This window comes from Lipotes vexillifer, unplaced genomic scaffold (genome assembly GCF_000442215.2).
Source record: "Lipotes vexillifer unplaced genomic scaffold, Lipotes_vexillifer_v1.1 scaffold799, whole genome shotgun sequence".
NCBI lineage: Eukaryota > Metazoa > Chordata > Mammalia > Artiodactyla > Lipotidae > Lipotes > Lipotes vexillifer.
The window spans coordinates 41,907-64,901 of NW_006787679.1; the positions used below are offsets into that span (position 1 = coordinate 41,907).

The 22,995-nt window shown below is 36.5% G+C and overlaps 1 protein-coding gene across 2 annotated transcripts in view; it reads left to right on the forward strand.

Moving 5' to 3' along the window:
* Positions 1-22,995, forward strand: part of TDRD3 (tudor domain containing 3) — a 113,284-nt gene that overhangs the window by 5,839 nt on the left and 84,450 nt on the right. For both annotated transcript variants that reach the window (XM_007460476.1, XM_007460477.1), the window contains one exon: positions 21,954-22,114. In XM_007460476.1, coding sequence (XP_007460538.1) covers positions 22,041-22,114 — 74 coding nt within the window. In that variant the 5' untranslated portion in view covers positions 21,954-22,040. The remainder of the gene's footprint in view (positions 1-21,953; positions 22,115-22,995) is intronic.

The window sequence follows — 22,995 nt, forward strand, 5'->3', positions numbered from 1 at the left end:
AAGAGTGTTGGGAGCAATTTGGCAAAGCTGTGCATTTGGTTGCTGCTATCATTTTGTGTAACACATATATGTATTCATGTTATGAGTTTTTTCAGTGATGTTTTTAAAATACAAGGATACAATTTTTAGATACCAACTAGTCATTCTTTTACTTCTTATTCATTTTCTTCTTTTTATTTGAAAATACATGTAAATTGCGTCAACCAAGAATTTTATATATGCTACTGCTCACTTTTTGAACTGTTATGGAACATCATTATCTATAGTTTAAAGAAATACTTTGAATGTATATGTTTTGTGTTTGAATAAGTATTCTTATCATTTTAACACTCAGATATTTAAGATAGTTGCTGTACCTCAGATATTTTAAATTTTAGATAATTTTGAAAGGTCTGAAATGTAACAACATATTTTTCACATTTTCCCTTATGCAGTAGGTGGTAATCATTTAGCTGGAAAGAAAACAAAAGTTTATTTTATAATTTACAGTAGTTTTTGAAGCAGATACTCAGAGAAGAAAGTTCTACAAACTCCTCAGCTATTCATTTTAATGTTTAACAACACTCTGTGTCAGCAAACTTTAATTGTATTTTAACCTAAATTTCTTATGATGCAACTTGAAGTCCGTAACGTCTTCTTTGTCTTCCCTCAGGGGAAATGGAGAACATCTGGTTGCCTTCCCTTGTGAATAAGTCTTCATATACTTGAAGCCTTGTAAATGTCAGTACCACAGGTTTCTTCTTGCTAAAGCCATCTGTCTTGGTTCCTCTGTTTATTCTGTCTCAGGCATTCCGTTCATCTTCATTGTTCTTCTCAGAGTCCTCTCCAGTTCCTTACATTTCTTTTTCTGGTTGTGGTCATGGTTCTCAGAGTTCAGCATACATCAGAATCATCCTGAGGCCTGGCTAGAACACACATTGCCAGCCTCTAACCTCTCCCACTCCCATACCTCTGTCTCCATTGAACTGGGATAGAGCCTGAGAATTTATATTATGAACAAGTTTCTGTGGGATGTTGATTCTGCTGGTCTGGGAACCATAATTAGAAAACTTCTGGGGTATAGAACTCCAAATTATGCAGCAGTCTTGGACAGGTCTGATGAATGCAACAGTTCTTTACAGGAAAAGTAACTAACATCGAAGCAGTGGCTGTGCATCCTTATGCTAGTTGATTTAAGAAAACTAGCATTCTGGATTATTGATTTTCCATTGTTTCTTCATGTGTCTTTAGGGATTCTCAGAACCTATCTCTGCTATAAGCTCATGGGGAAAGGTACTGATAAGAGTTTTCTCTTCCTCCAAGTTCTCAGAGCATTTTTTAAAAAATACTTTATCAGTTATCTATTTTATACATATTACTGTGTATATATCAATCCCAATCTCCCAATTCATCCCACCACCGCCCCCCAGCCCCGTTTTCCCCGCTTGGTGTCCATACGTTTGTTCTCTACATCTGTGTTTCTATTTCTGCCTTGCAAACTGGTTCATCTGTACCGTTTTTCTAGATTCCACATATAAGCGTTAATATACGATATTTGTTTTTCTCTTTCTGACTTGCTTCATTCTGTATGACAGTCTCTAGGTACATCCACATCTCTACAATGACCCAATTTCGTTCCTTTTTGTAGCTGAGTAATATTCCATTCTATATATGTACCACACCTTCTTCATCCATTCGTCTGTCTGGGGACACCTAGGTTGCTTCTGTGACCTGGCTATTGTAAATAGTGCTGCAATGAACATTGGGGTGCATGTGTATTTTTTTTTTTTAATTAATTTTATTTATTTATTTATTTTTGGCTGCGCTGGGTCTTTGTTGCTGTGCATGGGCTTTCTCTAGTTGTGTCGAGTGAGAGCTACTCTTCATTGCGGTGCATAGGCTTCTCATTGTGGTGGCTTCTCTTGTGGAGCACGGGCTCTAGGCACGTGGGCTTCAGTAGTTGTGGCACACAGGCTCAGTAGTTATGGCTCACAGGCTATAGAGTGCAGGCTCAGTAGTTGTGGCACATGGGCTTAGTTGCTTTGTGGCATGTGGGATCTTCCTGGACCAGGGCTGGAACCCGTGTCCCCTGCCTTGACAGGTGGATTCTTACCCACTGCGCCACCAGGGAAGTCCGAAAGGTGCATGTGTCTTTTTGAATTATGGTTTTCTCTGGGTATATGCCCAGTAGTGGGATTGCTGGGTCATATGGTAATTCTACTTTTAGTTTTCTAAGGAACCTCCATATTGTTCTCCATAGTAGCTGTATCAATTTGGCTGTATCAATTTACATTCCCACTAACAGTGCAAGAGGGTTCCCTTTTCTCCACAACCTCTCCAGCATTTGTTGTTTGTAGATATTCTGATGATGCTCACTCTAATCAGTGTGAGGTGATACCTCATTGTAGTTTTGATTTGCATTTCTCTAATAATTAGTGATGTGGAGCAGCTTTTTATGTGCCTCTTGGCCATCTGTAAGTCTTCTTTGGAGAAATGTCTACCTAGGTCTTCTGCCGATTTTTTGATTGGGTTGTTTTTTTTTTCAATATTGAGCTGTGTGTGCTGTTTATATATTTTGGAGATTAATCCTTTGTTGATTCGTTTGCAGATATTTTCTCCTATTCTGAGGGTTGTCTTTTCATCTTGTTTATAGTTTCCATTGCTGTGTAAAAGCTTTTAAGTTTCATTAGGTTCCATTTGTTTATTTTTGTTTTTATTTTCATTACTCTACGAGGTGGGTCAAAAAAGACCTTGCTGTGATTTATGTCAGAGAGTGTTCTTCATATGTTTACCTCTAAGAGTTTTATAGTGTCTGGTCTTACATTTAGGTCTTTAATCCATTTTGAATTTACTGTGTATGGTGTTAGGGAGTGTTCTAATTTCATTCTTTTACATGTAGCTGCCGAGTTTTCCTAGCACCACTTATTGAAGAGACTGTCTTTTCTCCATTGTATATCCCTGCCTCCTTGGTCATAGATTAGTTGACCATAGATGTGTGGGTTTATCTCTGGGCTTTCTATCCTGTTCCATTGACCTATATTTCTGTTTTTCTGCCAGTACCATATTGTCTTGATTGCTGTTTGTAGTATAGTCTGAAGTCAGGGAGTCTAATTCCTCCAGCTCCGTTTTTTTCCCTCAAGATTGCTTTGGCTGTTCAGGGTCTTTTGTGTCTCCATACAAATTTTAAGATTTTTTGTTCTAGTTCTGTAAAAAATGCCATTGGTAATTTGATAGGGATTGCTTTGAATCTATAGATTGCTTTGGGTAGTATAGTGTTTTTCACAATATTGATTCTACCATTCCAAGAACATGGTATATCTCTCCATCTGTTTGTGTCATCTTTGATTTCTTTCACCAGTGTCTTAGAGTTTTCTGAGTACAGGTCTTTTCTTTTTTTTGCGGTACGCGAGCCTCCCACTGTTGTGGCCTCTACTGTTACGGAGCACAGGCTCTGGACGCACAGGCTCAGCGACCATGGCTCACGGGCCCAGCTGTTCCACGGCATGTGGGATCTTCCCAGACTGGGGCACAAACCCGTGTCCCCTGCATGGGCAGGCGGACTCTCAACTACTGCGCCACCAGGGAAGCCCTGAGTACAGGTCTTTTACCTCCTTACATACGTTTATTGCTAGGTAATGTATTCTTTTTGTTGCAAAGGTGAATGGGATTGTTTCCTTAATTTCTCTTTCTGACCTTTCACTCTAGTGTATAGGAATGCAAGAGATTTCTGTGCATTAATTTTGTATCCTGTAACTTTACCAAATTAATTGATTAGCTCTAGTAGTTTTCTGGCTGCATCTTTAGGATTCTCTATGTATAGTATCATGTCATCTGCAAACAGTGACAGTTTTACTTCTTCTTTTCCAATTTGTATTCCTTTAATTTCTTTTTCTTCTCTGATTGCCATAGTTAGGACTTCCAAAACTATATTGAATAAGAGTGGTGAGAGTGGACATCCTTATCTTGTTCCTTATCTTAGTGGAAATGCTTTCAATTTTTCACCATTGAGAATGATGTTTGCTGTGGGTTTGTCATATATGGCCTTTAATATGTTGAGTTAGGTTCCCTTCCCTCTATGCCCACTTTCTGGAGACTTTTATCATCAATGGGTGTTGAATTTTGTCAGAAACTTTTTCTGCATCTATTGAGATGATCATATGGTTTTTCTTCAGTTTGTTAATATGGTATATCACATTGATTGATTTGCATATATTGAAGAATTCTTGCATCCATGGGATAAATCCCACTTGATCATGGTGTATGATCCTTTTAATGTGTTGTTGGATTCTGTTTGCTAGTATTTTGTTGAGGATTTTTGCATCTATACTCATCAGGGATATTGGTCTGTAATTTTCTTTTTTTATAGTATCTTTGGTTTTGGCATCAGGGTGATGGTGGCCTCATAGAATGAATTTGGGAGTGTTCCTTTCTCTGCAATTTTTGGAAGAGTTTGAGAAGGATAGGTGTTAGCTCTTCTCTAAATGTTTGATAGAATTCACCTGTGAAGCCATCTGGTCCTGGACTTTTGTTTGTTGGAAGATTTTTTTTTTTGCGGTACGCAGGCCTCTCACTGTTGTGGCCTCTCCTGTTGCGGAGCACAGGCTCAGGACACGCAGGCTCAGCAGCCATGGCTCACGGGCCCAGCTGCTCTGCGACATGTGGGATCTTCCCAGACTGGGGCACGAACCCTTGTCCCGTGCATCAGCAGGCGGACTCTCAACCAGTGCGCCACCTGGGAATCCGTGTTGGAAGATTTTTAATCACAGTTTTAATATCATTACTTGTGATTGATCTGTTCATATTTTCTATTTCTTCCTGCTTCAGTGTTGGAAGGTTATACCTTTATAAATTTTTGTCCATTTCTTCCAGGTTGTCCATTTTATTGGCATAGAGTTGCTTGTAGTAGTCTCTTATGGTGCTTTGTATTTCTGCGGTGTCCATTATAATTTCTCCTTTTTCATTTCTAGTTTTATTGATTTGAGTCCTCTTCCTTTTTTTCTTGATGAGTCTGGCTAAAGGTTTCTCAATTTTGTTTATCTTCTCAAAGAACCAGCTTTTAGTTTTATTGATCTTTGCTATTGTTGTCTTCGTTTCTATTTCATTTATTTCTGATCTGATTTATGAAATCTCTCCTTCTACTAAGTTTGGGTTTTGTTTGTTCTTCTTTCTCCAGTTCCTTTAGGTGTAAGGTTAGATCGTTCACTTGAGGTTTTTCTTGTTTCTTGCTATAAATTTCCCTCTTAGAACAGCTTTAGCTTAATCCTGTAGGTTTTGGATCATCGTGTTTTCCTGGTCATTTGTCTCTAGGTATATTTTGATTTCCTCGTTGATGTCTTCAGTGATCTCTTGGTAATTTAGTAACGTATTATTTAGCTTCCATGTGTTTGTGTTTTTTCCCCTGTAATTTATTTCTAATCTCATAGCGTTGTGGTCTGAAAAGTTGCTTGATATGATTTCAGTTTTCTTAAATTTACCGACGCTTGGTTTGTGACCCAAAATGTCATCTATACTGGAGAATGTTCTGTGTGCACTTGGGAAGAAAGTGTAATCTGCTGTTTTGGGATGGAATATCCTATAAATATCAATTAAATATCTGGTCTATTGTATCATTTAAAGCTTATGTTTCCTTATTAATTTTTCGTCTGGGTGATCTGTCCATTGGTGTAAGTGAGGTGTTAAAGTCCCCCACTATTATTGTGTTACTGTCGATTTCCTCTTTTATAGTTGTTAGCATTTGCCTTATATATTGAGGTGTTTCTATGTTGGGTGCATATATATTTATAATTGTTATATCTTCTTCTTGGATTGATCTGTTCATCATTATGTAGTGTCCTTCCTTGTCTCTTGTAACATTCTTTATTTTAAAGTCTATTTTATCTGATATGAGTATTGCTACTCCAGCTTTCTTTTGATTTTCATTTGCTTGGGATATCTTTTTCCATCCCCTCACTTTCATCCTGTATGTGTTCCTAGGTCTGAAGTGTGTCTCTTGTAGACAGCATATATACACGTCTTATGTTTGTATCCATTCAGCAAGCCTGTTTCTTTTGGTTGGAGCATTTAATCCATTCACACTTACGGTTATTATTGATATGTATGTTCCTGTTCCCATTTTCTTAATTGTTTTGGTTTTGTTTTTGTAGGTCCTTTTCTTCTCTTGTGTTTCCCACTTAGAGAAGTTCCTTTCGCATTTGTTGTAGACTTGGTTTGGTGGTGCTAAATCCTCTGCTTGTCTGTAAACCTTTTGATTTCTCGATAGAATCTGAATGAGATCCTTTTCAGGTAGAGTAATCTTAGTTGTAGGTTTTCCCCTTTAAGCACTTTAAATATATTGTGCCACTCCTTTCTGGCTTGTAGAGTTTCTACTGAGAAATCAGCTGTTAACCTTATGGGAGTTCCCTTGTATGTTATTTGTTGTTTTTCCCTTGCTGCTTTCAATAATTTTTCTTTGTCTTTAATTTTTGTCCGTTTGATTATTATGTATCTCAGCATGTTTCTCCTTGGGTTTATCCTGCCTGGGACTCTGCGCTTCCTGGACTTGGGGGCTGTTTCCTTTCCCATGTTAGGGAAGTTTTGACTATAATATCTTCAAATATTTTCTCGGGTCCTTTCTGTCTCTCTTCTCCTTTGGGAACCCCCCCTTAATGTGAATGTTGATGCATTTAATGTTGTCCCAGACGTCTCTTAGGCTGTCTACATTTCTTTTCATTCTTTTTTCTTTATTCTGTTCCACAGCAGTGAATTCCACCATTCTGTCTTCCAGGTCACTTCTCCGTTCTTCTGCCTCAGTTATTCTGCTATTGATTCCTTCTAGTATATTTTTCATTTCAGTTATTGTATTGTTCATCTTTGTTTGTATGTTCTTTAATTCTTCTAGGTATTTGTTAAACATTTCTTGCATCTTCTCGATCTTTGACTCCATTCTTTTTCCAAGATCCTGGATCATCTTCACTATCATTATTCTGAATTCTTTTTCTGGAAGGTTGTGTATCTCCACTTCATTTAGGTGTTTTTCTGGGGTTTTATCTTGTTCCTTCATCTGGTACATAGTCCTCTGCCTTTTCATGTTCTCTATCTTTCTATAAATGTGGTTTTCGTTGCACAGGCTGCAGGATTGTAGTTCTTTTTGCTTTTGCTGTCTACCTTTTGGTGGATGACGCTACCTAAGAGTCTTGTGCAAGCTTCCTAATGGAGGGACTGTTTGTGGGTAGAGCTGGGTGTTGCTCTGGTGGGCAGAGATCAGTAAAACTTTAAACCACTTGTCTGCTGATGGGTGGGGCTGAGTTCCCTCCCTGTTTGTTTGGCCTGAGGTGACCCAGCACTGGAAGGGGCAGGCTCTTTGGTGGGGCTAATTGCAGATCCAGGAGGGCTCATGCCAAGGAGTACCTTCCATAACTTCTGCTGCCAGTGTCCTTTTCCCTGTGGTTAGCCACAGCCACCCCCCACCTCTGCAGGACACCCTCCAACACTAGCAAGTAGGTCTGGTTCATTCTCCTATGGGTTCACTTCTCCTTCCCCCTGGGTCATGATGCACACACTACTTTGTGTGTGCCCTCCAAGAGTGCAGTCTCTTTTTCCCCCTGTCCTGTCGAAGTCCTGTAATAAAATTCCGCTAGCCTTTAAAATCTGGTTCTCTGGGAATGCCTTCTCCTGTCGCCGGATCCCCAGGTTCAGAAGACTGATGTGGGGCTCAGAACCTTCACTCCAATGGGTGGACTTCTGTGGTATAATTGTTCTCCAGTTTGTGAGTCACCCATTCAGTGGTTATGGGATTTGATTTTATTGTGATTGCACCTCTCCTACTGTCTTGTTTTGGCTTCTCCTTTGTCTTTGGATGTGGCATATCTTTTTTGGTGAGTGCCAGTGTCTTCCTGTCGATTTTGCAGCAGTTAGCTGTGATTCTGGTGTTCTCGCAAGGGCGAGTGAGTGCATGCCCTTCTACTCTGCCATCTTCTCACAAAGTTTTATAAGTGGTCTCTTCAGAATTTCCTTTGAATGTAGCTAACAAAAAAAATATATAACTTAGAATATTTGAATCTAGAATTTTCTTTGCCAAATTTTATCCTTTGAAATATTTTTAATGCTGATGTAGATTTAGTTTATACATAAAATGAAAAGATAGAAAATAAGCTCTGTTCACATGAAACAGAAGTAGAGTGGGATTAACTGTCTTTCTGCTCTTCCCATTTATATTTTTCCTTCAGATGCCAAGTATAATTCTTTTCACATTATTCGTGAAAATGTTCTGAAAATTAATTTTAATAGAATTTTTAGAAGCCAACACATGGGAATTACTCATTTTATTTGCCTTTGATTAAAACTTCATACATTATATAAAAATATAACTACTTTCAGGCAAAAGTAAATGTTTAAGGAATGTATTTTTGACATGAATTACTTGTGTGTCTGTCTGTAAAATAAGACTAATACAGTAAAAGTTGCTTTATTTGTGCCTTTATTGGAAAGCTTTATTACCCAGCACTTCATCATGTTAATGGTGACAGAGTCATTAAGACATGGGTCTAGACACTAAACTTATATAATAGTTCTTATTTAAAATAAAGTTTTAAATAAAAAATTTTAAATAAATTTTATTTTAATCTGTGCATAAGATCAGCAGAGTATTTGAATAAGTAATTTTCCTGTTCCTTGAACATGTAAGATTTTGGTATAAAATAATATTATTTTCTAATTTTCTTTTAATAGTAAAAAAAATAGCAAATGAAAGAAAGAACTGTATTACCTAGTTATTTTCCAAATAGATCATACTAGAAACTAATTTTGCAAAAACTAATTTAGACAGAAAATTTAAAGTGTGAGATAGACTAGCTGTCCCAGGAAGCAGAGGCATGGTTTTGCTGTGCTTCAGGTATGATGTGGAGAGGGAGCAGAAAACAGTAGGGGCTGGTAACATATTGGACAGATACAGATTTTAGAATTGTTGGACTAGATTTAGATCATCATTCTTCTGCTTATTATGTGTTTGTGACTTCTGGTAGTTATTTAATCTTGCCAGTTTTTAATTTTCTTATCCTTCAAATATTATGCCCCTTATGACATTGAAGAATTAAATGACATAATCTATGTGGCATCTTAAATGTAGTGCAATGTGTATGGCAAGGATTGAGCATTATGAGACATTTAGGATGGTATTTTTGTCCTGGAGATCTAAGAGTGCATGTTTATTACTTCAGTTTGTTTTCTTGTTACTTAGAGATCTCCAAGGGAATGCAGTAAATGAAGTAAGGCAAATGGATACTTCATTATTGACTGTATTTTAGCCCCAGCCCCTAATGCAGAACTTTATCACTTGAGCTAGGTTGATCTTAGTATAATAGAATCAAAGTAGGTCAAACTTCTGCTTTATTTCTACTGAGTTCCATGCCTGCCTGTGATATTACCACTCCTAAGAGAGAAAGCCAAAGAAAAAAGAACTGGAGAGCATTTGCCCCAGTGTTTAAGAAGCAAATCCTTAATAAGCAAGAGAAGAGAGGAGGCTGTCTTTTTAGGAGCTACTTCCATTAGTTTTGTGTGGGTCCTTTAAAAGAGCCGTAGTCCTGTGTCTTCTATCCCCCTTGGAAGCTTATTCATTAGGCCCCAGGCTCCATCCAACCGTACTAGAGATTCTGCAAGACAGAGCAGTAATCCTCTTTAGAAGTAGATTAAAGGAATGTAGAGAGGAGTCTTCAAACTTCTCCTGAGAGGCCAAAAGTAAATGCTTACATGCTGTGTATTGTTATTATCATAACTAATAAGACTTAGATAACAGCATTTGGAAAGGAAGTGTGGAGAGAGCTATGATCCAGTAGGAGAGATGGTAGGTCTGTAGTTAGGAGAAGACAGTTAATCCTGGAACATTGTATTTACATCTGTTTTGTCCTAAGACAAACTGGGACCTTCAGAAGGGCATTGTCATCTGAAGTTTGAAACTGAAGTCTTAATAATTCTATTAGTTATCACTGATTATTTTGTGAGGAAGTAGGATGGCCAAAAAAATGCAAGTAACTTTGTTAGTAATTAATGTAATAGTTCTGTTCACATTCTTTTCTCTTTCCTCCCATCCTCTTTTTTTTTTTAACATCTTTATTGCAGTATAATTGCTTTACAATGGTGTGTTAGTTTCTGCTTTATAATAAAGTGAATCAGTTATACATATACATATGTTCCCATATCTCTTCCCTCTTGCATCTCCTTCCCTCCCACCCTCCCTATCCCACCCCTCTACCATTCTCTTCTTAATATTATTTTGCAGTTCCCATATTTTCTCCTTAAGGTTGCTTGTAACCTTGATGCAAAGGTTTCAGACAAATTTGAAAAGTAGTGAGAGTGGGAAGATGACACTTTTCTCCAGGATTCTAAGCCTAAGCTAGATTTTCCCATAAGCAGTTTATGTTTGACTTTTAGGCCATAAAGGTTTTTAGAGTGGAGCAATATGCCGAGGAAGCTATATGCTGCAACTTCTGAGTTTTTCAGGGCAGGCTTTGTATATCTAGATATTACAAGGTTCTGGAATATTTAGCTTGTAAGGTAAAAATCATGGAAAGAAGTCATGATGAAATAGAAGTAAAACTATGCTTCCTATAAAACTGTTTAATATTTTTCATATTCTTCTCCAAGTTTAATATTTTGTTGTAGTTATTTTCATAGCTTTAGCCTCTGAACCAAGGTGTAGAAGTTAATTATAAAATATAGGTTAATGTAAAAATGCTTTATTACCAGTCCAGCTGTGTGAGGACTTTAATGCATTACTGTGAAGCCCTAACAAGAAAGGCTTTCCAGATCTGTGTTTATTTTTTTCATCTAAGTTTTAGGACTGACAGGTTGTATATGCATTTTTTTCGGTACGCAGGCCTCTGATTGCTGTGGCCTCTCCCGTTGCGGAGCACAGGCTCCGGATGTGCAGGCTCAGGGGCCATGGCTCACGGGCCCAGCCGCTCCGCGGCATGTGGGATCCTCCCAGACCGGGGCACGAATCCGCGTCCCCTGCATCGGCAGGCGGACTCTCAACCACTGCGCCACCAGGGAAGCCCTGTATATGCATTTTTAAATGTGAAACTGTGATTAAAGGCCTAATTTTTCCGGTTAGAAGTGACCTTCTCAAAGGCTCAGCAACACCAACATTAACCACAAGATGGCTTCACTGCCTTAAAATTCAAACTGAATGCCCTCTCACCCTCAGACAATATAGTACTTGGATGTTTTCAGAAAAAAAATAATTGAAAAATGTTTTAAGTTAAATAAATTGTGTCATGTTTTATATATGTTAATAAATAATACAATTTACCAGTGTTTCTTTTAGTGAGTTATTAAAATTAAACATGCACTTTTAATTTTATAAAAATGGATTACTAAAATTCTGATATTACTATGCTTTATTTACAAGCACTTATTGGTAATTATTAGTAGGACTTCTGTGTAGTTTGAAAACAACTGCACAAAACAATATATAAAATATATATTAGATACTCTAATAATAATTGAAAAACAAACTGTTCACTTTTTTTTTTTTTTTCTAATTCTTCCAGAAAACAAAAAGCTATAGCAGTGAAGCATGGAAATAGGCAAATGACACATTGAAAGAAGTGTTACTTTTGACTGGAGTCCCACAGTGTTTTTCTTGTAATTGATTGGCTGTGATTGCCCTGATTGAATAAAAGCAAATTATCTGCTGTGCTGTACTTTGATGTATAAAGTGATGTTTTTTCAGGCGATCTCAAGTTTGGGAAAACCTATTCAATATTATGTTGTCTTTTTGTCTATTACTAGACATTTATAATACCCTGTTTTTAAAATTTCTAAGGGGTAGAAACTTTTAGATCTTCTAGTAGGTATACCACCATATTTATGATTCAGGAAGTTTTTCTTTTATTATTATTTATTTATTTATCCATTTTAACTCTCTTGACGTATATGAATATCAATTGAAAAATTTGAGATCAGGATTAGGGACTACCTTCCCAAAGCTATTTCTTTCAATGTTCCTTTTGCTTTTTTTTTTTTTTGTGGTACTCGGGCCTCTCACTGTTGTGGCCTCTCCCGTTGCAGAGCACAGGCTCCAAACACGCAGGCTCAGTGGCCATGGCTCATGGGCCCAGCTGCCCCGCGGCATGTGGGATCCTCCCGGACTGGGACACGAACCTGTGTCCCCTGCATCACCAGGTGGACTCTCAACCACTGCGCCACCAGGGAAGCCCTTTGCTTTTAACCTGCTTTCTTCTTGACCTTTATTGGTACAAGCCCCTAACTTACCTAGGAGAACCCTGGTTTTCAGTAAACGCTTCTTCTTTCTCTTTATTGAGAACCTACTTTGTGCCATGTGCCATGTCCCATGTTAAATCATCTGTGTAATCTTCAGAACAGCACTGAAAAATAGAAATCATTACCAATCTCTGTTTTACTTTAGAGATGAGGGAACTGCAGCTTTTCTAAAATTATAGTCTTTTGTTGCTATAGGGCCTTAATAATTGCCATGTGAATGGAATGTTCTTCCCTCAGCTGTCAGGCAAACTGCTATTTAGTCTTCAAATTCCAACTTGAATGCCACTTCTCTTCTAATTTTCTTGACCTCTTTTGAACAGAATTAATTTTTAAGAGTTATTCCCACTGCCCTTTATACCTACATGTTTTTAGTATGTAACGAATTTTATCATAGTTTTAGAATTTATGAAACAAGACAGACTTTGGTGTGTGGCATATCTGAGTTTGAATTCTAATTCTGCCTCTTACTGGCTGGGTAATCTCTGTCAAAATACTTTATCCTCTGCTCTCAATTTTCTCATTTAAGACACACAAAGGATCCTAATATACTTTTTAGTTCTGGAGGTAAATTAAATAATTTATGTAGGACTTCCCTGGTGGCACAGTGGTTGAGAATCCGCCTGTCAATGCAGGGGACATGGGTTCGAGCCCTGGTCCGGGAAGATCCCACATGCCGTGGAGCAACTAAGTCTGTGCACCACAACTGCTGAGCCTGCGCTCTAGAGTCTGTGAGCCACAACTACTGAAACGTGCGCCTAGAGCCCATGCTCTGCAACGAGAAGCCACTGCAGTGAGAAGCCTGTACACCACAACGAAGAGTAGCCCCCACTCTCCGCAACTAGAGAAAGCCCATGCGTAGCAACAAATACCCAATGCAGCCAAAAAATAAAATAAATAAGTAAATAAATTTATAAAAAAAAATAACATGTAAAAATCCTGCCACATTTTCTGGTGTATCTAGTAAGTGCTAAATAAATTATAGTAAAAACACAAGGTAACTTCTTTATCAAGCAATTTTTGAATATGTGCTAAGTGCAGGGGCTGCAGAGATCAACAGGACAGCCCCTGCCTTCTTGAAGCATATACCCTAATAAGATCAAGAAACCAACAATGTCAGTATAGTGGAACAAATGCTATGTCAGAAGTACATACAAGGGAGGGGTAGCCATCTCAGCTTGTTAAGCTTAGTGAGATGAGGTGGAGAGGTTGCTTTTCTTGCTAGACTGTTAGTTTTTAGACTTGTAATTCTCAGTAAGGGAATAATAGGTAAATCCCCATTTGGTGGAATATTTAACATCTTACAGTGGGAGAGTGTATCTGGTGTGTGTATAATGGTCATATATGTATACCCATGCATACACACACACACGTATTATTTATATTTAGAAAATAAAACTACCCCCAAAAAGGTATTTTATTATACAAACTATAGAAAATAGACCTTGACAAAATCTTCTTGCCTGATAATAATACATGGAAGATAAGTAAGTTAACATTTATACTTCCTAGAACCTGAATTCTCTTCGTTTGTTTGGGGGAATTTCCCATTTTCAAAGTCTTGGTGGTGGAAAAGAAAATGCCGGATACTTTTTCCCCAGCCTCCTTTGCACCTATGCCGTGCACATGTCAGCTTTACTAGTTCAGGTATAGCTGCATAGGACATGGGTTAGTCACACAAAAGAGCAGGAACTGTGGTGAATCCTCTTTGGCAGTGGCAGAAGCTACGGCAGGATTGAGTTTCTAGGGTAATAGCTGCCAACAGTGCTGGGGTCAGTGTCCAGGGCTAGTGAAATTGAAGCTTGTTCCAACTGATGAAGGCTGAATGTCAGCATCTTTTCCCTGTTTAGAGGTGAGTAATTGAAATCAGCCATGGAAATTGTCAAATGCTACAAATTAGGGCTTCTTCTCTACCCTTCCTATCCCAAACTGTTTCATCAACATACTACTGCCATTAAACCAGTCTGTGGTTTGATTTTCACTGTTATTCTTGCTGTGAAGGCTACAGACATAGTTCTCTAATACTCCTTACACTTCTGTGAACTACCCAATGTCTTAATTTCAAAATGTTATGTAAATTATTTGAGCAATTTTAATGTAATATTGGATATATACAAACATATCTCTTTTGAAGCTTAAAAATGAGGTGAGCACCTGTGAAGCCTCAGCCTGCTGTAAGAGCTAGAATGTTACAATATCATTCTGTCCTACCTCTTCCTGTCCCAAACACCAAAAAATGATTGTTGTGAATTTTGACTTTAGATTTCTTGACTTTTAGAAGAAATATTTTAGTTACATATGTAGTTATTTCTGTATAATATATTGTTTTTAAGAGAGAGGTTTTTTTAAAAAATATTTATTTATTTATTTATTTATTTTTGGCTGCGTTGGGTCTTGGCTGCTGCAATGAGCTTTTCTGTAGTTGCGGCGAGCGGGGGCTACTCTTACTTGCGGTGCACGGGCTTCTCATTGCAGTGGCTGCTCTTGTTGCGGAGCACGGGCTCTAGGCACGCGGGCTTCAGTAGTTGTGGCACGCGGGCTCTAGAGTGCAGACTCAGGTAGTCGTGACACATGGGCCTAGTTGCTCCGCGGCATGTGGGATCTTCCTAGACTAGGACTCGAACCCATGTCCCCTGCATTGGTAGGTGGATTCTTAACCACTGCGCCACCAGGGAGGTCCTACTGTTTAGTTTTTAAACTTTACAAAATGTTAACAGATTGTCTGCTGTAACTTGCTTTTATCATTCAGTGTGATGGCTGTAACATATGTCCATGTTGTATATACCTAATATTCATTCATTTTCACTTTTATATAATATTAAGCTATCTAAATATACCATAATTTGCTTATTCATTCTCCTGTTGATGGATATTTAGATGTGTTTCTTTTTCCCTTCTTTCTTTTTTTTCTTTAAATAGTAGATGCACTACTACTACGTCTAGGAACAAACTTGTATATTTTTTCTGATGCATGTGTGTAAGAGTTTCTTTAGGGAATATAACCAGGAATTGAATTATTGTATGCTAGGGTAAGCCAGTGTTCAACTTTACCAGATAATGCCAAATTATTTTTCAAAGTGGTTGTACCAGTTTGTATTACCTTCAGTAGTGTATGTGAGACCCCATTGATCCATGTCTTTTGTGGCACTTGATATTATCAAATTTTTCTCATCTTTTGGTTGTAACATACATTATTCTTCCTCAGGCTATTCTGTCCCTGATGACCGCCTTCCCCAATATACATTTTAGAATCAAATGATCAAGTTTCTTAAAATGGGTCAGAGTTTTGAATGAAATTGCATTGAATCTGCATATCAGCTTAAAGACAATTGACATCTTTATGATAACTAATTACAAGTGAAATGCTGGTAAGCTGCCTCGCTGAAGAGGAAAAAGTAAAGCCCTAATATGTAGTAGTTGCCACTATTTGTAGTATAAAAATTCCTGCAGTGGCTGATTATAAGTTATACTATGAAATCACCGAAGCTGGAATTGGGAAGAAGTGCTCATAACAGGCACTTGTGAACTGGCCTGAGCTGGCTTCAGCACACCTTTGGATGTATCTCTTCATTTATTTAGTTTTGTCCATAAAGTTTTATAATTTATTGAAAGTATATAGGTTGTGTATCTATATGCAAGCTTTATGCTCGCAACTTCCTGTTTTTGTTGTTGTAAATGGTGTTTTTTAAAAAAACTACTGTTTTTTTCTCTGTTAGGGGTACATAAAAAGGTAACCAATAATTGTATGCTAATCTTAAATTTGCTATCTTGTACTTATTATTCTTAACAATATATCTGTGTATTCTTTTACGTTTTCTCTATAAATATGCCTTTCTGTTGACACTTCACATGAATGGGATCACACAATATATACTTGGTTGTATTTGGCTTCTTTCACTTGCTGTCATGTTTTTGAGGTGAATCCATGATGTAGCATGTATCAGTAGTTTGTTAGTATTTATTGCTGAGTAGTATTCCATTGTATGGACTTTACTTTTTCCTTTCCATTCTCTAGTTGATGGACATTTAGATTGGTATGCATAGGTCTCTTACTGTTTTTTCATTGCTACTGAAAGTGTGTTTGTATTATTATTATTGCTCCTTAGATTGTTTATTTGCATTATTACTCTTTGCTTCCTGGTCAGTCTTGCTCAGTATCAGTTTCATCAGTCTTTGCAAACAACTAACGCTAAACTTTGTTAACCCTCTTTATTGTATTTTTAGTTTGCTATTTCATTAATTTATCTTTATTTTTTTCTTTCTTGTACCTTATTTGAACTCATTCTGTTGTTCTTTTCCCAACTTGTTAGTTCAACTCATTTATTTACTTTGTTTTCTAATATAAGCATCTCGAGGCTATTAATTTTTCTTCTACCATTGCTTTAACTATATCCCAAAGGTTTAACACGTGGTATTTTCATTATCAGTCGGTCCTAAATATTTTTCAGTTTATATTAAGATTTCTTCTTTGTTTTAATAGTAGAACATTATCTTTTTTTTTTTTTTCTTTTTGTTACAGATTTCTAATTCAGTTATATTGTGGTCAGAGAATTTGGACTGAAAGAGCTGTATTTGAAATTTTATAGAGGCTTACATTATGGCTTGGTATATGTTTATATGTCACATGCTTGCTTAAGGGGAATATTTTTTCCCTAGTTGTTAGGTTCACAGTTCTATGTAAATTCTCTAGATTAGGCTTATTCTTTTATAGTCTGTGTTTGATAATTCCAAATTCTCAACTCCTTAGAGTCTTAAATTTTTTTAAAATTAATATTTTTATGATTCTCAGATTTTATAGCTTATTCCCTTGTATCATATTTTCTTGTAATTTTATATTTCTTTATCTTTCTGCATGGAAATCTTGGGCGCCTGAATCAGGAAAGCTGATAGAAAGGATTATGGAGCTAGCGTGGTGCTACTTACTGACAGTGAGTTGAGATTCTGGCTAAGGTTAACTTTGCTACTTCTCCACGAGCCGAAAGCTGAGGCTCTCAGTTGCAGTGTTGTTTCAATCAGAAGCAAACATAGATTTTCTCTGGAGGAAAATGTCCTCCAAATTGAGGCTTACCATAGATGCCTGCATGGGTGACATGGGGAAAGTTCTGAAATTTCTAACATTATAATAAACAATTCTCTTTTGTTCCAGTTTTCTTGAGTCTGATACTATCCTTAGGATGGTACAGGGTGTGACAAATGATACTTTTTTTCTGATTTCTTCCTGTCCCACCCCCATGTTTATTAATATCAAATTTTGTTAAAATGATATTGAGTTATTTCAGCAGAGCAAAGAAGTAGATGAGAAAGAGGGTGTCATAAAAATTTATCCCTCAGGCATTTAAAGCAGCTGTAGGCAGAACCACTATTTCATATTCCAAGGCAACTTACTTGAATCATTACCCAGTTGCTTGGATCCTCAGGTAGATATGTGAATAGTCCAGCAAAAACTTCTCTTGATATAAATATGAGTGGATGAAAAAATAAGCCCTAGAAAATCTCTGCTGAAGCCACTGGAAATGCTTTTGGAAGTAGTAACAGAGTAAAGAAATAAATTATGATTTTAAGTACTTATAAAGGACTGTGGAGAATGAAACTTTTTTATTCTCTTAATTTTAACCCACTTTGCAATAACGATGGAAGATGTATCAGAACTTAATCATACTCATAGATTCCTTCTGAGTATATGGCCCCATTTCTAGGGTTGATGGAAAATGTGATGCTTATGTTGTTAGGTATAGACAGAAGGAAATTTCTCAAGGAAATTGATAAGATTGTAAAAAGAAATGGCTGGCAGATTTTTCATAGTATCATAGAGTGTCTAAATTTAGATAGTTTCTTGATTCCTCAAAAATTATCAGTTTTAACCGTTTATCTAGGGGTGATCAGACTATAGATAAGTGGTTCCATGTCATCCAAACTTTGGAGAGTCTGATTGTAAACAAGAATGTTATTTAATATGATCAATAAATTAATAAACTAATATAGTCACTTAAATCTGACATTCCATATCAATTGATATGACTGGTTAGGAGTTCAGATGATAGAGAGGTCCATCTACCTAGGGAAAGGAAGGAATGAAGCCTGGATGACTTTTTCTGGCCCCAGATAATATCTCTGATATTGATGATATCAATATCAATACTTGATATTGTTTATTAGAATTAGAGCTCTTCAGCTCGGTGGTTTGTAACCACCTAGAGGGCTGGGATAGGGAGGGTGGGAGGGAGGGAGACGCAAGAGGGAAGAGATATGGGAACATATGTATATGTATAGCTGATTCACTTTGTTATAAAGCAGAAACTAACACCCCATTGTAAAGCAATTATACTCCAATAAAGATGTTAAAAAAAAAAGAATTAGAGATCTTTTTTCTTAACTATTTAAATTTTTTACAATAATTTCTTTTACTTGCTCCTTATTGCTCATGTAAAGGTGAAAGTCAGACATTAAAGAAATCTTGGGCAAAATTAATCCTTGATTTTTATTATTTTCATTTAAATATGATATCTTTTTTCACTTTGGGGTTGCTCTTGATACTAGATGAACATGGATTTTGAAGTTAATTCTCATGCAGTTTTGTGGATGCTTTTAGATGACTTTAGATTGAGGGTTAAAGTTAGGATTTAGGATCTTCTTAACATTTTATTCTGCTATTTGTGTTTTATTTAGATCCAGTACTTCCCTATTTATTTTTTGACTACAGAGGATAATAAACTGAATATTGTAAACATAATAATGAAAAAAATTGTTATATCTGCAACTTATAGAATCTTTCTGAATTGTGGAACTAGTCTTAAGGCCTGTTGATTCAAATTGAGAATTGATTATAAAAATACTGTGTGTAATTTGGGAGTTTCTAAGGAGAGTCTAATAAATAGTACCTTCTTTTTTACTTTGGCTCTGAATCGATTGAGAAAGAAAGAAGTGGCAGATGTGGGCCAAAGTATCAACTTTACTACTGATAAAAATTAATTTGGAAGATATGGCTTGGTGGGAGAGCCAAATGGATGCATTAATTGAACCACAAACCTGACAGATTTGTACACTCACTTATTGCAGTGCCAATCCAGTGAAGAGGCTGAGTAGGTACCTCCTCCTCAGGGTCCCTACCTAGATCCCAAGAAAGGAAGGGTGAGGATGAGCCCAAAATATACAGTATATTCCTCCCAATCAGATAAGTCATTTAATAAATGGGTGTGTTAGTTTCCTGAGGCTTTTGTTACAAATTCCCACAAACTTGGTGGCATAAAACAACAGAAATTTATTCTTTCACAGTTCTATGGGACAGAAGTCTAAAATCAAGGTGTCAGCAGGGTTGGTTCCTTTTGGAGGCTCTGAAGGAGAGTCTGTTTCATACCCCTCGCATAGCTTCCAGTAACTGTGGGCAGTCTTTGGTGTTCCTTGGCTTGTAGATGTGTAACTCCAATTTCTGCCCCCATTTTTTTCTTCCCATGGCCTTTATACCCAGTGTCTTTGTGTTTATTTCCCCTTCTCTTCTAAAGAAGCTCATCATTGTATTTCTCCTAATCCAGGATCATCTCATCTTTAGATACTGATCTTAATTAGGTATGCCAAGTCCCTTTTCACAAATAGGGTTATGTTTCCAGGTTCCAGGTAGATATATATCTTTTGGCAGGGCCACTATTTAATTCACTAAAAGGGATGGAGAGGCCAGGAGTTGGAGTAGTTAAATAAGTAAACTTGCTGCTTGCTAGGAAACATCAAGATCTGGGAGCAGGTGTTCCTCCCTAGCATTCCTAGCTTTTTGTTCTCATGGTCAACCAGTTGTAGGAGATCAGCAAAAATGGTCCTGTTCCCCCCTCTGTGATTGCGTTGTTGGCATTATCTTCAATTTGTGTTTCTTTGGCAGAATCTTTTAAAGCCACTTGTCCATTTTGTAATCATTAATGGTTAAAACTCGTAATATCTGTATATCCATTTAACTGCACACAAATAAATGTCAGTTTGTCACAATACATTGAAAGCAAACAAACCAGTGAAGGTGCCATGTCAACACCCTTGAGATGTAGATTTCCCCAAATTCTATAAAGATGCCTTGTTACCTGTATGTCATATGGACTGAATGAGAGTGTCTTTGTTTCTCTGATTATGAAGTATTAGGAACATTTAATTTCTTTCTTACTAAGAATTAAATAGAAACAATTGTTTTCCTCCCACACTTCAACGGATGTGCACTCCCTAATATCATCGTAGAACACATAAGTCTAGATCACCACTGATTGTCTAATAGAACTTTTTGCAGGGATGTAGGACAGTCTGTATATATGTTGTGCAGATATGGAACACTCAAAATGTGACGAGTGTGAATGAAGAATTGAATTTTTAATTTCACTCAGTTTTAATTAATTCAAATGCAAATTTAAATAGTTATATGTGGTTAGTAAAGCAAAGGCTAAATATTTGTCAGTGTCTAAGCTAAAAATATTGGGAGTAGTAGAATATAGAGAATGATGAACATTATAAGAACCGTTAACATGCCTCTGGTTTAATTTAAATGTCTTTATTTTAATGGAATTAGCAAAAGTAAAAGAAAAAGTTTATCCTGAATTAGTAGCTTATCTACATTCGTTAAAGGTTTTAGACTTATTTCAACTTAGAATTTTTTTTTCATACTTGAAAATTAGATGTAAGTTTCGTATCTTTTCTCTAATTATATTCTCTAGGGCTAAATTTATAACAAAATTACTGCTTTTCAGGAAAGATACTGGTAAATATGAAGTGGAAATTTGTCAACCTGGGAACATGCTTACTCAAGAAATTGTGTAAATGTTATTTCACATTTCTCTTTGCTGAAAATATAAATTAAACTAATGCATACAGAAAGATTTTACTTAAAAGGCTATAACAAAAAGCTTTTTTTTCTTTGTAAGTATGATACTACTTAATGGATATAATATTTTATAATGTAGAAAGTGTTACTTTATATTAAATTTATTTTTCAGACATGTAAGCAGATTTTGCTCTCATTCCCCAGTTATACCATAAGTGTTTTATTATATAAAAACTTTTAACTTAATATTCAATAGCTAGTTAGCCCATCAATTTTCTTTTTGTCTTTGATTAAAATATGGCTAGATAGGATGTTTATTCTCCTTACTGCCAATGCATAACAACATAGCATTAAACTCATTTAAAAAGGAAATGTGACAATAAGTCAAGTATAGTTCACACTTCTTAGATTTTATATGGTTTAAATTTTGGAATATGTTTTTTTTGTTTGTTTTTAATGCCAGAAGAAGGTGTACTTTAAACTTGATGTTTTTGAGCAGAAAACATTCCTTTCAACTGCTGCTGTAAAGTTGATGCCCCTTAAAAAATTACCAAGTTCTTTAATTCTAGAATTTCTGTTAATGTACATGGGTGGAACGGGGGGGGGTATATGTGAACAATTTAGAGCACAAGACTGAAAACATCTTTTAATATACCTTTAATTCAGAAAAGTAACTTTTTCCCTGAAGTTTTTTCCTGTTATTTTCTGAAAATGAATTCAGAATTATATTAAAAAAATTCTTCAGGAGGCTTTTTTGAAGTTTTATCTTTAAATACAAAAGAAAAAAAAAACCCACCCTGATGTATGTAACAGTTTAAATTTTGAACTTATTTAATTGAATTATCATTATAAATAATAAAGTAAGAGAAACATTTTAAGTGAAAACAAAGCTATGGCTAAAAGTGCTATTTATTCCTTTGTCTTTTGACAGCTTGAAGGTCCATGTGTTTTGCAAATTCAAAAAATTCGCAATGTTGCTGCACCAAAGGATAATGAAGAATCTCAGGCTGCCCCAAGAATGCTGCGTTTGCAGATGACTGATGGTCATATAAGTTGTACAGCAGTAGAATTTAGTTACATGTCAAAAATAAGGTAATTGGCACTTTATGGTGTATATTTGTTATAAGTGTTTAAAGGTACTGTTCACATTGGATTTTGTTTTTAAGACCTTTGAAAAGAAGGAATGAACTCTTAAGTGCATGTTACAGTTTTTCAGAATAAATTAAAGAGTTTGTATTTTTACTTTATCTGTAAAGAAAAATAGTTTAAAATGGAGTTAGTTGCTCCTTACTTTTAAAGTTAATAAAAAAAATTAAAAACAGAAATTTAGGGACTTCCCTGGTGGTGCAGTGGTTGGGAGTCCGCCTGCTGATGCAGGGGACACAGGTTCGTGCCCCGGTCTGGGGAAGATCCCACGTGCCGCAGAGCGGCTGGGCCCGTGAGCCATGGCCGCTGAGCCTGCGCGTCCAGAGCCTGTGCTCCGCAATGGGAGAGGCCACAACAGTGAGAGGCCCGCGTACTGCAAAAAAAATAAAGAAAGAAACAAAAAAAATAAAACAGAAATTTAAGGTGTTCTTACATGGAAAGTAAGCTTTTCAATTTTATCACTAAATTTTAGGTCATTAAAATTTTTTCAGAACAAAAATTTCTTTAAATATGTTACAGTTTCTTCCTTGACAGTTAGTTGTATCCATTACACTGTTTAGCAGTCTAGACATGGTACCCTGCTAGCAGATGAGTGAAAAGTTACACTTGGAGGAGCATAGGTGATTGGCATTGTGGTATGTGGGAGGAGATGTGGTAGGTTGAGGCCTTGTATGCCATGTTCAATGATTTCTTTTTTTCTTCCTTCAATTAGTGTCTGCCCTTAGTGAGGGAGGCTCCTTCCTTAGAAGATATATTTATTCGTCTAAAATGTTGATTTTCATATACAAAGGGGCGTATATTGACTTTGTGATTATGTTGTCTTTTTT